This window comes from Strongylocentrotus purpuratus, unplaced genomic scaffold (genome assembly GCF_000002235.5).
Source record: "Strongylocentrotus purpuratus isolate Spur 01 unplaced genomic scaffold, Spur_5.0 spur5_scaffold_9, whole genome shotgun sequence".
Taxonomy (NCBI): Eukaryota; Metazoa; Echinodermata; class Echinoidea; order Camarodonta; family Strongylocentrotidae; genus Strongylocentrotus; species Strongylocentrotus purpuratus.
The window spans coordinates 23,058,777-23,075,933 of record NW_022145615.1 but is presented as its reverse complement, the minus strand read 5'-3'; the positions used below and the strand labels follow the sequence as shown (position 1 = coordinate 23,075,933).

Genomic DNA, 17,157 nt, shown 5'->3' with positions numbered 1-17,157 from the left:
AACACGAAATATGAGCAATGCATAACATTGTAATTTACTCTGTTACGTGTTGCTGTAGCTCACTCATATTTCCTTATAACCGTTTACTTTAAAGATACTATGTCCCTTTTGCAACCAACCTCAAATTCTGTAGAACTTTGCAGGAATTATGAATATGTCATGTATGTCCTATCTGTGAAATTTAAACGTTAGCAGTGTACTAATATTCAAATTATGCAAGGAAACCCGTTTATTTGCTAGACTTCACTGCAAGACACTATTGGGTGACTGACTGGCCTTTTTCTTATTTGGTAATGATATACATAAAAAGTGCTGTAAAGGGTACCTGAGCATTTGTTTACATCAATAACCCACTTCTTGTGATGGCCAAAATTAAACTGATTGAATCTTTGCGTAGCATAAAACGTACGACCATTCGGTACAATGGTCTGAAAATCAAGACTATTACTTATTGGCTCTGTACCGGTGTGTTGGCTCAGTCAGTAGAGCGTCCGCCTCACAACCGGGAGGCCGTGGGATCGAACCCCGGCCGCGTCATACCAAAAGACGTTAAAAGACGGGAGTTGCTGCTACCTTGTTTGGCGTTCAACAAGAAGGGGATAGAGCAACATCGATCTGGCGCTGCTTAGTGGCTGCTGGGCTCACGATCAATTGGGCAAAAAGAATTTCCATTTTCGGTTTAATACAATTTGGAGTGGACTAAAAGAATATTATTATATTATTATAGCTCCTAAGTCGATTTGACATCTAATAGTCATTATTTTCCCACTTGAAGACATTTTCAAGCACCAACTTTTTTAGGGAAGTTTTAAATTAGTATTATCTTTCAAATGCCGTTGGAATTTAACCTTTTCATTTTTTTTGGCCTACAAGACTTGGGACATAGTACCTTTAAGGGCTTCAAAAATGAGATAGTGATAGTGATAGCTACCTTTCTAATGCGCACTAATATATCCATCCCAGGGGATGCTCAAGATTTAGTTACAAAGTAGTATTCTTACCTGGCTTTAGCGATGCTGCTTAATGGTACTGAAAGATTCCAAGCTATTCAATCATACCAGGTACCCATTAACGTCACCGGGCTGAGAGTTGTAAATGTATAAATTCATCATAGAATGGCAAGTACAAGGTATTTTTCTTCGGCAGACAATGATGGTCATAGCTTTCATTAAAATATTCTTTGCTTATTTAGGATAAGGCGCCTCTTAGTATTACTAACATGACTTTAGCTCACATTATCGTATAAGGGCGAAGCAGCAAGGGCCAAGGCGCTGAAAGCATGCATTGAATTCCTTCATTCGAGGTACCAATTTGCAATACCTGGGTTGAACGTGGTTAATGTAGATAACATCTTGTTCTAAAAAAGGACATGACTGCTGCAGCTGGGGCTCGAACCGCCAAACACTAAATCAACGGTCCGATGTTGTGTCCACTCGACCACGTCACCTCTTCATTTAAATTCGAAAAAAGGCCTAGACATCTGCAAAATTTGACAGAGGCCTCGTCAATCATAAGTGTATCCAGAAATAGATAAAATCTTTATTGCTGGATACGCCCCTAGCTGTCAGCTGCCTCCATTAAATAAAATACTTCTTCTATTTACATGATATATGGCGGCATTTAAATGTCAAACCAGTTCAATAAAACATAATATAGATGTTTAAGTGGTTCTGTATAAATTTGCCCCCTGTAATACAAATTTTTCAAATTTTGCCTGCTTAAAATTTGGAACTTATTCCCAGACTTAGGGCTGAGAGAGAACATTTTGAGAAGGAAAGAGAGAGAGAGAGAATGAGTGAGTAAATGTGCGTGTGTGTGTGTGTGTGTCTGTGTGTGTGCTGGGGAGAAAGAGATAGAGAGTATATTATGTGTGTGCGTGTATGCACCTCCCTGGTGTATGTAAGAAGAAAAGCGTGAGTGAGTGAGCGAGTGTGTGCGTGTGCGTTTCGCGTGCGTGTGTGTGTATGTGTGTGCGCGTGAATGAGAGAGAGAGGGGGAGAAAGAGAGAGAAAGAGAGAGAGAGAGAGACATTTATGACTGGAAGCAATTCAACCCTATTCCGAGGGCTTTTCGTGACTTTCATTTCAGTTTCATTATCACAAATTCACAATGAGACATTGTACATATTTCTCATTTCCTTTCTAGAGTATTTATTTCTAGAATTCAATATGGACGTACATCTATCATTTTATCATATTGCATGTATCGATGATAAAGAAAAATAACCTGTGAATGTTTCGCAAAATGTGATGTACATGAATTACAATAATGAATTGTAAAGTGACATTTAATTCTCGTATGTTTGGAGTAAAGTTTAAAATCGTTTTCGTACCACAAATTTGTGAAATAGATTCAAATTTCAGGTTAACCCGTTGACTATTTAATTCTCTAATTCCCATAGGCATAGTAGGTAATGTAACTATATTAATGCAAACATAACATTTACATTTACATACACTAAGGAAGGAGGGAACACTCCCTGTGAGCACGAGGTTTGTGATTGGGTTGCCATGACAATACAAACATACATAATATGTTACATAATAATTATAGAAAAATAGAATATGCAGCCCAGATACTCCATTTACTTGATCAGCTCCGGGAATTCAATACTGTGCATGCGTTTTGGTATAGTGGTTCATTCACTTGACTCTCAATCGAAGGGTTGAGGGTTCGAATCCCAGCCCCGCACAAACGTCTTTTATTAAGACATTTGCCATTCACCACTCATCACTGGATGTGGTATCCAAATTTTGTCCAAAACTTCATATTATTAGTGATGTGATATGTGGAATGTAACGGCATTTCAAATGCAACCATTTCTGTGTGGTCTTGCTATATTATTTAAAACAGGAATAAAAAGAAAGAGAGAGCTCACAAATCATTTGTCACTTTTATCAGAACTCAGGTTTCTCTTTACTTATTCTACCTGAATATGTTCAGTTTGGATTCGACATACTGTTATCATAAAGAATAATATTTTACCCGATTTTGATGCGATGTTGATTTTACACTTAACTCTTAAATTTAAAGTGGGAGTGGTTGACGAGAAGTGATTGACGTCAATAACAAATTAAAATGAAATGAATTTACATGCTGAGTTGTTGACACGACTGCCACCATTTTATATTAAAACTGTGAGAATGAGAACACTGAGGGTGCGCTTATTATTGTCAGCTAATAAAGCTTATGTTGTGACTTTCTAGGAATGAAACAAAAGAGAGAATTTACGTTTCCATCTCGTATACGCCATGTTTTATTGTTCCGTTCTTTTAATTAAGTTCCCATTCTATGTCAGTTATTCTTGGAATGAGGGGATGTAATGACGTATAAATGACAACAACACCACCGAATTGTGGTTCAACAGATTACCACTTAGAGTGTACTCAGGCGTAAGTAATGATTTATGCGATGGGTTTTCTGTCACTGATGAGGCTATATTGACGGGAATTGTCCTGAAATTAATACGCTCTTCTCCACAAGAGCAATAACAACAGTCATACGTCATAAACATCCATATTTTGTACAGGGAGTTTAACATTGCAAGTTGTAAACCGTGTTACAGAATAAGATCAAGGCTGTTGATATTTTGAGCCGGAAATGTAAGAAGATGACAGAGTTCTTTTACTTGAGACTACGTAGTTAGACATTTTGGCAAGTTTATTCTAGTAAATGATACTTTGTATACAAAATAATTCTTTGTGCGAATTAAACATGGCCTAACTTTTTGTTCTTCTTGTATTAGTTTATTTTTTTGTGACATAAAAACTGTGGAATATTTTTATCAGAAAAAAAGTATCTCAAAATAGTAGTTGACTTGTCATTGTATTTCTATATCACATCTAAATGAGTGGTATAAGACCGACTGATAATCGCTTATTTAGGCTTTTTTTCTTCAGAGTATTCTATACTTGCAAATACATTGTATTTACATGTATGTACATTAACTTTAATTTCCTATATTGTGTGTTTGCGAACATGCTTAAACGTAACCGTTAACATACATGTACATCGTCCTTGTACTGTTGTATGCGCATGAAGATTTATGCACATTGACTTTAATTTCCTATATTGTGAGTTTGCGATCATGTTCAAACACTGATCCATGAACAAAGGTCATTGTAAGATATACAGTGTTTGCTTGAGTATGACGTTTATCCATGACATGTGATCCCTCTGACGTCACAGAAGAAAGAAACATGGTATAGTTGATCAACTAACACAATGATGGAATATGAACGTTAGGCAGACATGCAGTTAGAGCAAAGGGCTAACAGTTGTGAAGTCTGAGGGACTTCAATGACATTTGCAGATTTTTTAACTCGGCATAACTCACATAATAGAGGCTGGTAGACCCAGGGAGTGTTTCACAAAGACTAAGATCGACTTTAAGTTGGACTTAACTATGGCAGGCCGTTCATGCCGCTAGTTGCTCTCACCATTGGTCTCTCAATGGACGTCACAAATCTACATGATTTAAACTTTTTGATAGTTCATTGTTGAAGAAAAAAGTTACTTACATTGTAAACTCAAGTTATATTTAAGACTTTTTTCTCTCAACAATAGTGAGAACAAACAGTGGCATAAACGGCCTGCCATAGTTAAGTCCAAATTAAAGTCAATTTTAGTCTTTGTGGAACACCCCCTTGGTCAAAGAATATGAAGGGAGTAGGCCTACACGTGCTAAATCGAGAACCTTGTCACGTGTTTTAGTACTTGACCCTATTCTCCACAACATCAGAAGATGTCCCTCACATCCCTCTAACTAACAGACAATAAGTTAGTTAGTTAGTTAGTTAGTTGGTTAGTTAATGAACAGACAGACAGATTATTCCCGATAAAGGTTTCCTGGCATAGTTCCCTTTGCCGTCACAATACAGATTATAAAATTGAAAATTCGGAGGATATGCTAAATCGTCATACCTGTCCTGCGATTGTAAACGACATGAAGCTGATTTTGGTCTTTGATTTACATAGAAGGCTTAAGGAGACTTACAAATCACCAAAAACTACTATACATACTATTTTATACTTATTCAGATCCCATTATCAGGCGAAAGTACATGTTTAAATGTTCATATCTAATGCTGTTGCCATTTAATTAGAAGTCGGATTGTCAAGAGTGCGATGGGTTTTAAGATAGAGATGGGTCCTAGTCGTGCGATTACCTTGTGAAAGAAACGTGTGAGTTTTATTAGAAAATCGTTAATGTGTAGCACATAAGAATACTATGAGGTTTTGGAATCATCAAAATGATTAGTAGTTAGCTTAGTCTTACTGGAAGTCACATGCACTATAAACAGAAATGTGCACTTGGAAATTGACCGTATTATGTGGCATACTGGTATGAATGTTTGGTTCACGATACTCCAGCTATTTCTTGTTATAAATTATTTCGAATATGAAGGAACTTTAAAAAGTGAATCCTTTTCAATTTTCTACGATATTCTTTCACTCTATCTTAGAAAGAATCAGAACAAAACTCACTAATTTTGTTTTCATCTAAAGAATAAAGAACTTAAACTTTTCTCCCAGATCGTGGAAGTTGGCGAGTAGGATATACCATTGACCATCAAACTGCCTGTCTTGGTAATACTGTCACTGAATCAATTAAAGACTGTCCACTCAGAAATTATGCAAATGAGGCTTTATTGGAACGCCAGCCCAGACCATTCACCTTCAACTTCCCCTCAGGTCACTTGAATCTTGATTAATTCGTTCCGGTCAATATACTCATTTCGTTCCGAGTAGAAAACTCGTGGCATCATCATGTTCGATATGCACTCGAATCCTTTCCGGGGACCTAATCATGGTAATCTCATGTTGAAACTCCTCCCATTATTTCCTTAGTAGACAATATGTAAGACCCCTGCTACATCAAGATCTAAACCTTTCTCGGGGAGTCCAACATATCCATCTTCCTCTACTAATCGCAAGTAAACTACAAAAAAAATAAAAAAATTAAAACTAATAAAATTATCATGGCCATATTCTCTGTAATAAACCTCCCATAAAACATTGAAAGTAAGACAGTAAATCAATTAAAACGAATGTACATTAAAGACATCTCCTTGAAGACATTAGTCGCAATATGTAATATACGAATTGAAATTAAACTTTCCTCCTTTATATTCTCTTCTCTTCCTTTCTATCGTTATTGTTACTTTGTGTATAAATTGTTTGATAATTTTTCATTTTTATTTTGGGTAATTTCCAACGAGTTTTTTGGTGCTTTTTATGACCCCGTCATTTTTATTTCCAAAGAAAAAATTGACATTGATTTCATAAATGTGGATATAAATTGGAAAATAAATTATTTGATCTGATCTGATTTGAGTGTGGTGTTAGAAGCAGGGGTCTACAGGCTTGTTGAGCCTTTCAAACATATAGATCTTCCACCAAAAAAGCCTTACGATTCAAATGGGCGATCCACTAAAAATCAGTGCTTGTAGTTTGTGGATCCCCCTTATGATTAAGTCTCTCCGCCATAGGCAATAAATATTTTCCCATGGGTGCTGCGATGTATCTATATAAAAATGTATATGTCATCTATCTCCAATATAATAATAATGTAATAATAATAATGTCAACTTATAAAGTGTGTGTGTGTATATTAGTTATATATAAACTATATTTCTTGTGTTTATATAAGGGAATAGGAGCATTCACAATCTTGTTTTCTTAAATCTCAATAATTTCTCTGTGTGTGAATCCCTCTAATTTGATCAAGAAAATGAAACGAGAGGGTCGACTTTATTTTACGTTTACGATGACAAAATAAGCAGTAGGCATACAGAATACGAATTATAAAGTAAGAAGTTCATTTTTCTTAAAAGAAAGTTGCGAATGTTGTAATCGAAATTAAATGTTTTAAATGAACTGTGAATCTAAATAATACGTATAATTCTTTATTCTAATATGACTTCCAGATTTTTTTTTTAATCCTTTTGTAATTTCCGTATATTAGTGATGTGTATGCTTGTGCACGTGTGTGTGGGTGAGTTTGTGTGTGAGGGAGAGGTTGCTTCAGTGTAGTTGACGTGTAGTTATTGTAAGTTGGCTTCATCTAATCTGTCGCATATATTTAAAGATTATGCCTGGTACATTTACATTACTACATTTACCTTTAATTTCATCAATTATTATTCATTGTCAACCGCGCATGTAAAAGTCTGATCATGGGATTCAAGCAAGCATAAATGTCAATATCAAGTACATTGTAGTTTATATCTCTCTCCTTGAATGTCGCAATGGTAATGAAAGCGACATTTTGGCGCCATTAATCGCTGGCACCTGGAATCACTGCACGAACAAAAAATACATTTTCATAATGAGCACGCGATGATAGTCAATGACATTATTCGAATAATGTATGCTGCTAGGACTTCGTGGAGGCTAAATAATAATAATGGTGCACGCAGTGTGCATGCCGTGGGTAGCTAGTTGCATTGAGGATGAGGGAAAGAGAGGGAGGAAGAGGAGGAGGATATATTAAAACCGAGTACATGTCGTAGTACTGGTAATATTCATCCACCTATAATACCGAGAATCGGTTGAGTCAAACCGAGGGTAGGTAGGCGTGCATACAAAATGTCAACGGGTCACCTCTGTCCGCTATTATTGCACTGTCGCCCAAATTAATCTTGGGGTTGGAGCGGATAGACGGGTATTGGGCCTACTTTATTGGAATTCCGCAAATTGAGAGTGGCGTGGTGCATTTATATAATTAAATTGTTCCGAAACTAATTAAAGAGAAATTAGCCTACCGGAGATGAAACTCCTATAGGAGGTGAATTCACTTGGAAGTATATCGACTGTTTGTCATTAAAAAAGTAAATCGAAGGTCGAGATGGAGATAGTTTTTTGTGTATGCGGGTAAGAGATAGAGGCAGAGAGATAAAGAGAGTGTCAGAGAGAGAGAGAGAGGCGGAACCGTGGTTTTCAACAACGAGGGGGAGGAGCAGCCTTCCTTCCTATGTGGGTACGTCTGCTTGTGAGAGCGGATCGAGGAATAGAAAGGAGAGAGAGAGAAAGAGAGAGAGAGAGAGAGAGGGACAAGAGAAAGATAAAGAGAGACTGACAGAAAAAGAAAGATGGTGCACTTGGTGCATGCTCACATATATTATACATATATTCGGCTGAAAAAATATTAAGAAAAAAATATATAACGAGTTTGCTAAACTAGGTACAAGAATTTGTTCTTCGCTCAAATTTTCTTAACCCTTTTTGATATGGCCCTAATTACTACGCGAAAATTAATCAAACGTGATGCATTTTCGTTCATATATAATGCCTTGCGAAAGCTGTGACATAGAAGACCAAGTCAAATATGGTCAGAATTTATTCAACCATTATAATTCATGACAAATCATTTGCTTGAAATCACCCAATATATTTTTCAAGCTTTTAATGTAGATTCGCCTGCGTTCATTTCATGATGTACCATCTTGAATTCCATAGAGATCTGTCAATAATTTATCAAAGGTTACACCATCTCACTATTCACTATTGTATCCTCGTACCATACAAGTTCATTTCAATGACTTGTATGCACAAAACACGCATCTTCCTATGAGATAAATTGGTTGTACAAGAGCATGTTTTATAGCGTAATTCATTCACCCGCTGCCCACGCAAGCGTGTTTTCTTTGTATTCACGTGGTTCGCATGCAATATCACATGCGCCACGCTGCAAAGGCAACGCCGCCATGCATGCATGATGTGAACCCGTGCTAAAGGAAGAAAGCACCTTCTTTTAATGAAGTAATATATTTTCACCACATAATTGTCATCCAACTGAAGCTATACCCATCACTTTATGCCCGGTGTGGCATCATTGGCCAGAGCGCGCTCATTTTTTTGTTATAGACCGGTAAAGGCCAATGCCTCGGATCATCTTCTGAAGATGAAAACATAGCGATGCAGGGGGCCTCGTTGACGTGGAAACGTTTCAGGTTAGATTAGGGTCATTTGAGTTTTCGTTAGAAATATTAGAATGGCATTAAAGCTATCACAAATAAGAAATCATCGATCTTGAAAGATGGTGAGAATTGCTCAAAGATTTTTTTTCTGAGAAAAGTGTCGTCGAAATTTTTGATCCGGGCAGTAATTTTTTTACGAAGTAACGTCGCTTTAGCACAGACATTGGTAAAAAAAAACCGGCTCTCTTCTGTGCCTTTTGTTATTCAAGACATAAAAGAAGAAAAGGCAACTGATTGATAAAAATGATCACTTTCGATATTTGAATAACAATTAGTTTAAAGTTTTTAAGATAATTAATTACGATGTTACGATATTACGAACAACCAGACGTAATTTGAATTGATGACTTAATTTAGAAGGAACGCGAACCGAGTGACTGAAATATTTCCTTTAAAATGTACGAATGTATTTTGGAATTGTTCTCTAAAAAAGAACAGATATCCGGTTGTATTGGTGCATACTAATTTAATAAAATATTGATCTTTAAGACAGGGATTGAGCTTATTTTATCTGATTATTATATAGTCTATAATGTACTGGTATTTTGATGCGATCCGCTTTTCAATAATGGCGAAAGGAATGATGTTCATGTACACTGAGGACAAACCGCAGGGCATTACATTTCCATGGAGGATTGAAAGAGGAAAACAACATTTTGATTTGTGTTTCTCTATGAGTTTAGGACAGAATAAGATGTCACTGTCGTAAAGAATGGTATATGGAAGAGGAGAGAAGAAAAACATGTTTGTGTATTATTAGACTAATCATCAGTTTAATGATGAAATAAAACATCATAATCAGTGAAATAACCTAATAAGAGGTTTAACTTAAGTCGAACATGAAGCAGACGTCACAAGTGCTCAGCGGTGTCGCTTGACTATTTTGTAGATGGGGGTGGGGGCGTTATTGGACCAAACTTGCATACTCAAGACTGATTTCCGACAAGCACATCGAAAGGTTGTCAGATTTACCATGTTGCCGGCAATGTTTAAAGAAAAATGTCAACAATCTAGTAGATTTGCCAACAGACTCTAAATGATCAAAATTTACCGACCGAAAATTTAAATCGGATGGGGTTGTCACACACCCTCTGCTCCTCTATAGCGACGCCCCCGGTCGTGATACGGAGAACTTATTGGCCATACGGTCATGATGTGGCATACTGTGTATCGACCGCGGTACTTCTCCGGTTGATATACTACAAGTTATACCACAGTCACACCCACGAGACCGACGTCAGACCGGCTACATGGCCCTGTTTTATAAAACTTACCATTGGTAGTTACTCGGGTAGTTACTTTGCCATTAATGGTAACTTCCATGGCAACCTTGATTATTATTTTGATTGGCTGTTAAGTGATGTTCCCATGGTAGTTGATTGACCATTGATGGCAGAGTTACCATCAAGATTCGAGGGTATATAACTCGTATGCAACCGAGGACGCAGGTTCGAAAATGAGTCACGTCTTTCGGATAGTGACGTTTAAAGGTCGGTCCCCAGACCTAAATAATCATATCTTATTGATACACGTCTGTAAAACCCCTATACACACATGGAACAAAAAAAACTAAATGACTCGCAATGTCAAAGATTGGTTGATTTGGAGGCGTTGTGGAGCCGGGTGGTTGATGTGACCGGGTTACAACTCAACTCACTTTTGCCAACATCACACTTATTTTCTTTTCAAGGTAATGTGAGATTGTGGGTGAAAATGGCACATTCTAACAATAATGACACCTGCCGTCGTATGCAGCTTAAATTCTGGTGATTCTGGCTATTCAGCGAAAGCAATTTCAAACCCCAATAAAAACACCTGCCCCTGAAAACAAGACACAATAGAAAATAAACGTTTCATAGTGCTTATGTTATTAAATAGTTTGATGATTAAGTTCAACATTATACAACTAATACACCCAGCAGTGAGGGCATTAGTAAGAATTACCCACACGAGGTACCCTTTTAAACAGTCTAACACCCCCCCCCCCCCCCCCCCACTCCCAGCACACCCCCCCCCCCCTTTCAGCATAAGTCTGATGTGCAAAGTTTATACGGGTAGATATTTTCCTCTGTTACGAGCCGGAGATTTTGGGAACACGCATGCGGTCCCTCCGTTACCGTAGTGGGGGGGGGGGGGGGGGACACGCCCGAAGCGATAGTCGAGGGTTTTCTGTTTGTTTTGAAGGCACCAAATAAATGCCTGGTCACGTGCACGCTCTTAACCAATCATTTGATTAGGATCCACGTCATCATCTTATAAAATGTATTATAATCAAAGAAGCAACATTGTCAACCATCTTCAAGTGCATGCTGGAGAGGCATTTTTCTTCTACTGTTACTTAAGCACTTTTAAATTGTCATATTCCCATGTACATCATGGGCGTAAATCCTTACGTAATACCTATTGTTCAGGGGGGATGATCTATTCATTCATCCACCCTGAACAATATGTATTACGTAAGGATTTACGCCCATGATGTACATGTATGATATTAAATGTACACCTGGGTGGAGGGTGAATATCATGGCCAAGGGGGTTTGTGCGGGGCTGGGATTCGAACCCTAGACCCTTGGATTGAGAGACAAGTGAATGAACCACTGTACTTTCTTGACAGGTACTACAACACACATGTCTTTCTCAGAGGAGACGAAATGCATGTCCAGTTTACCGAGATGGCCTTTAGAGAGAGGTGGCCACAAAGACAGGTTTAACTCTAATCGTATTGATGTACCGGGATATAATTATTTTGTATAACACCCGCGGCTTATGTGATGACCTTCCCTGGGATAAAGAACAATCTGTGAGCTAAGTCCGGAGAGAGATTGACTAAGATTAATAGTCTCTGCTATGGTCAGCAATAACACCAACTGACTGGCCAACATGTGTGCTCGTTCAACAGCATTTTAGCCTACAGCAATGCTAAATATAGATTGAAGGAAAGATGAAGTGATGGTGAAGAAGAAAAAGAGAGAAAAAAAAGTTTAAACATAATGGAGTAGAGGGAGAGAAACGGGATGAAAAGAAAGAAAGATCGAGAGAAAGACCGAGAGAAAGAAAGAGCGAGAGAGAGAGAAATTAGGGGGTGGGGGAGTCCTGAGCGAAAGGTGTCACAAAGGGTAAGCTAGTGTCAATGACGAAATAAATTATTAAAAGTGTTCCATTAAGTTTCTCCTCTCCTCTCAACAATGTTTGATCTGAAAAGAAAACTATGGCGAATTTTTCGTCAACAGGAGCTCAGGACCCCGCCCAATGCAGTCGCTAAACTTGCGTAATAGCCCCCGCCCCTCGCATCTGTTGATACAAAATTGCCCAAATTTGCAACGTAGTCGCCAATTACTTCAAGGTGTTAGCCAAAAATAAATAAAAGAGAAAGAATAATGAAGGTAACAAATGGAAATTTAGCCTCAGCAGGGGCGGGGCAACAAAATAATGAAAAAAATTGTCTCAGCAACAAAGTTTGGAAAGGTCACATAGTTCATTCTCATCGCCTTAAATTCTCACTCTCCCAAACACGGGGGGGGGGGGGGGATCGGGGCAAAGTTTAAAATGTTACCGAAAACATCCCCCTCCTCCCCCATTCAGAGAAATTGGTTTACCAAACGCCCCTGACCCGGCCCCGCCCATTCAAAACATAATTTAAAGTGCAACAATAATAATGAAAGAAAGAAAAAAATGGAAACGTGAGAATTTTTCTTGATCGGTCTGGTACGAAGGGTTTGCAGGAGCATCGGAATTCCGCTGGTTGATCACCTGTTGCATCCTGTCATTTAATGCACGTTTCCGGGTCGCTGCTTTAACTGATTGTTGGCCTCAAATCAAAATTTGTCTGTTATCACATCTAGGCCAGTCTACCCATGGTACATTGACCTGACAAGGTCACAGTCTATGCTAGTCCGCAGACACATTATGGAAACGTTGCATTAAAATGACCATTGACTGAATTTTTTACATACATGTAATGTGCTAACCCTTGGTAATGGTAGTGGACGTTGTTTAAAACATTAGCTTAGCGAGCCCCCCCCCCCCTCCCTCTCCCCCAATTCACTTTCCGCTGATAGAAAAAAAAAGAGTTTGTTGGCACGTTCACCCCTGCCCCAGGAAAAATGATTAGCCAATGTTTACACTCACACACGTGCGCGCGCACGCACACAGCACACACACTATTACCCCTCACTCACAAAGCTATAGTAACGACAGTATTGCGCCCCCCCCCCCCCCCCCCCCGCCCAAACTAAATAAGTCTGGTAAGTAATTGATATGAGCGCTGACAGGTTGAATAAATACCAATATTACGCGGACTTGGTATAGTCACTCGTATATTTTTTATTTGTTGCGTGGAAATTTCGAGGGGTACACCCCACCCTCCTATTCAGAAATGCGTGTATGTTTTGTTTGTTATCACCCTCCCCTTAAAACCCTTTTGCACAGGCGAGGCGGTTGAATATTTGTTTTAAAAAAAAACAGGAGATACGGAATGATTCAAATGAATGCGTCTCAAAATAACGAATGAAAATGGTGATTTAGCAAAACAACAAAATAGGTTGTTTACTAGAATGTGGATGGACTTACAAACAATCTCTCTCAGAGCCTAGAGGTCTGTAGATGACTATTTACTGTCTTAAATCATATTGAGGATGACATAAATAAAGTTACCGTCCTGCTTGGCTGTGGACTGTGCCAGAATCCGAAATAACTGGCTTAAATATAAGGGACAGGGGGGATGTGTCTCCCCCACCCCTAATATCACGTCGGGAAAAATAGATTGATAGAAAACAGAAAGAGGGGAAGAAGGGAATCGAGAGGAGAAAAGGAATATGAAAAGAAGACATTGTGACCCTTCCAACATCCTTTCCCTCCCTTAACCCTTCCACCCCTATCAAAGGGGCCTGGAAGGAACACCTAATACAGGTACATCATAAATAATTCTTTAATAAGGTTGGGACCCCTCTGCTTAATGTAAATAATTTATCTCTTGAGCTGGCTTCGGTTGTGCCTACACTGAATATATAAATCAACTAATAAATGCCCAATATATTTTTTTTCTTCAAAATGTATGCAGAAAGGCCCATACTTTATAATCTGATTAAGAAATAAAGAGAAAAAAAAAGACGTTGCACAACATTGGGTGCGGACATTGTCGTTCGATTAAAAATTAATGTACTCTCAAAATTATGGATGCGGGCACCTGCATAATTGAAGACATTGTCCAAAATGAATGTTCACGCTGGATTTACGCTGGACACACACTGAAGAAGAAGGAAAAAAATCTACTATTCGTAGAAACATTGCTGAATAAAATACAATGGATATTGTGCTGAATTGAAAATGCTATACAAATAAGCTTGGACTAAAATACTAAATTATTGAAAAATTTGCATTGTGCAAGATGGGCGGGAACACAAGCTGAATAAAAGAAAACTCATGTTCTATTGTATCCGGGATTAGCAGTTCATGGCTTAAATAAACTTTTGATGGTTTTCTTATTATTTTTTACCTACTTGATATACGTATTATTTAGAATTTAGATATTATTTTTTCGCTACCTTACAAGTTTCCCTTTCGTGCTTCTGTTTGAGGGGGTAGTTGGATAGGAAATTTATAGGGATGCACTCAGAGGTAGATCCAGGAATTTTGTAATAGTGGGGGCAGAATTGTTTTCAAAGAATTTCAGACCATCTACAAGAACAAGAAAAATGTTATCATATTCTCCAGTTGCATTTTAAGTCTAACATTTATTTTGAAAGGGAATGGCACAAAAGGTCAGTTAAGGAGGGAAAGATTGTGTGTGTGTATTATCACGGTTGGGTGATCCAGGAATTTTGTAATAGTGGGGGCAGAATTGTTTTCAAAGAATTTCAGACCATCTACAAGAACAAGAAAAATGTTATCATATTCTCCAGTTGCATTTTAAGTCTAACATTTATTTTGAAAGGGAATGGCACAAAATGTCAGTTTAAGGAGGGCAAGATTGTGTGTATGTATTATCACGATTGGGTGGAAAAGGGAGGCATGAGCGGGATGTCCCCCCCCCCCCCTTTGATTCGCCAATAGGGCCGCTGACCGAGCTGTAACTACCAGTAATGTTCATTTGTGAAAGGAGAGAGAATGGTTCTAAAGGAATTCCCTGTAGTCCGATGAAGTTAGATATACTACCCATTCCGTCCAAGGAAACATTTCTGTGTCTGATTTCCTGTTTTATTGGTACTAATCAATTCGAGGGAATGGGGCAACGAGTAGCGGATCAAGTAATCTTTGACCGAGGGGGGGGGGGGGGGGGCTCAAGTCTGAATTTTCGCTGTCCCCAAAAATTAAAAACATTTTAAAAACAACAACAACAGAAACGCGGGATAGGGGTGAGGAGCAACAACTGCACACGTGTCTGTTCACGCGTATAAATATGATTGATTTTTTTGTTTGGTTTGGTCGGCGGGAGGGGGAAAGGGGCACATAGGGCACAGATCCGCCATTCCAATTACATGGCATAGAATTTAGTCAAAGTGTAAAGGGCAGTAGGATAACGTAGCGCTGTGCAAAAGAGTTATGGAGGAAGAATTAGTTCTTAGTATGGTCATTCTGTCTACCTGTGATGGTATCTCTGACGACAAAATACACAGTGGGAAAAGAAAAGAGGGACATGTTTTTAAGATTAATGTTATGCACAAAATTGGGATGTCCCCCCCCCCCCCTTCCCCTCCCCGACAACAACAACAAACTATGATAATTATATTAAATCATCGGGAAATATCTCGACCAACATTTCTATTTTTGAAGTTTTTTTTCTTTCTTTCTGTGTGTTTATTTTCTTTTCTTTTTTTAAATTTGTTAAGAGCTATACCTAATTCCGTTTTTATAGTTATTTGATATAAATTTATATAGTTTTGTTTCTCCAGTTTGTGTGTTTCGTGTTTTGATTTGTTAATTAATCTAAATTGATGTATTACACACCCCCCCCCCCCCTCCCCACTCCCTGTTAACTAATATCTAGATATGAAAATTATGAAATCTATGACTTATTCATGTAATGTAAATTTTCAACTATTTTCAATTTCTTGCAGAATTATCCGGGATCAACTGTCGCTAAGTTCTATCGGCCTATCCGACCTGACTGGATTTAGTGAACTCACTCATTTGTAAGTATACTCTTTATCTTTTCATACTGGGAAGGAAGACAGTGGAATAAAGCTCTTGACTCCCATACCATATTTCTTTTTAGAGGTGTCATGGTTTATTGGATTAGTGGATATGTCACCGGACTGTGTCACATGGTTCTCGGTTCGAGTCCCACCGCGGGACATGCAGGACTTTAATTTACATTTGCCACTCTCCACCCGGTTGGATGCGAACGTTAATGTGATTGGATAGGGTTGGATTGGTATATGTGCGCTTGTAAATTGACGCCTGGCCGAAATACTCCATAGGCGCTATACAAATGTGACTAATATACTAATAAACAAAGCAGTGAGGGCATAAGTAAGAATTACCCACACAAGGTATCTTTGAAACAGCCCAACACGCCCGAGGCGGTAGGCGAGGTGTTTGGACTGTTTGAAGGTACCGAGTGTGAGTTATTTTACTAATGCCCGAACAAAATGATGTTTGTTATATTTGTTCTAAGATTATGTTTTATTTGTTTTATAAAATGATGTTTTATAACATGATTTCACTAATGACCGGTCATTAGAATTGGATCATGACCGGTCATCATCCAAATTACGCGTTAGGCAAAATAAATGCCTGGTCACGTGTACGCTTTTAACTAATCATTTGATCAGGATCCACGTCATCATCTTTTAATGATAATTATTATCCTTGGACAAGGTGTTTTGACCAAACTCGTCCCTCCTGACCAGGGGGTATTTTACAAAGACTAAGATCGACTTTAAGTTTAACTTGACTATGGCAGGACGTTCATGCCACTGTTTGCTCTCATCATTTACTGGCATTGGTCTCTCAAGGGACGTACAAAATAATCATGGTCACAAATCTACAGAATTTACATTTTTTTGATAATTCATTATTGAAGGAAAAAGATTATGTAAAGATCATAATGGTGAGAGCAAACAGTGGCATGAACGGTCTTCCCGGGGAGCACTCCCTGGTCTGTTATAGTTAAGTCCAATTTAAAGTCAATCGTAGTCTTTGTGAAACACTCCCCTTGTGTGATTAATGGGTACCT

The 17,157-nt window shown here is 38.3% G+C and overlaps 1 protein-coding gene across 3 annotated transcripts in view; it reads left to right on the top strand.

The window, feature by feature from the left end:
• Positions 1 to 17,157, top strand: part of LOC100888955 (BDNF/NT-3 growth factors receptor) — a 42,984-nt gene that overhangs the window by 7,077 nt on the left and 18,750 nt on the right. For all 3 annotated transcript variants that reach the window (XM_030976929.1, XM_030976928.1, XM_030976930.1), the window contains exon 2: positions 16,037 to 16,111. In XM_030976929.1, the coding sequence (XP_030832789.1) occupies positions 16,037 to 16,111 (75 nt within the window). The remainder of the gene's footprint in view (positions 1 to 16,036; positions 16,112 to 17,157) is intronic.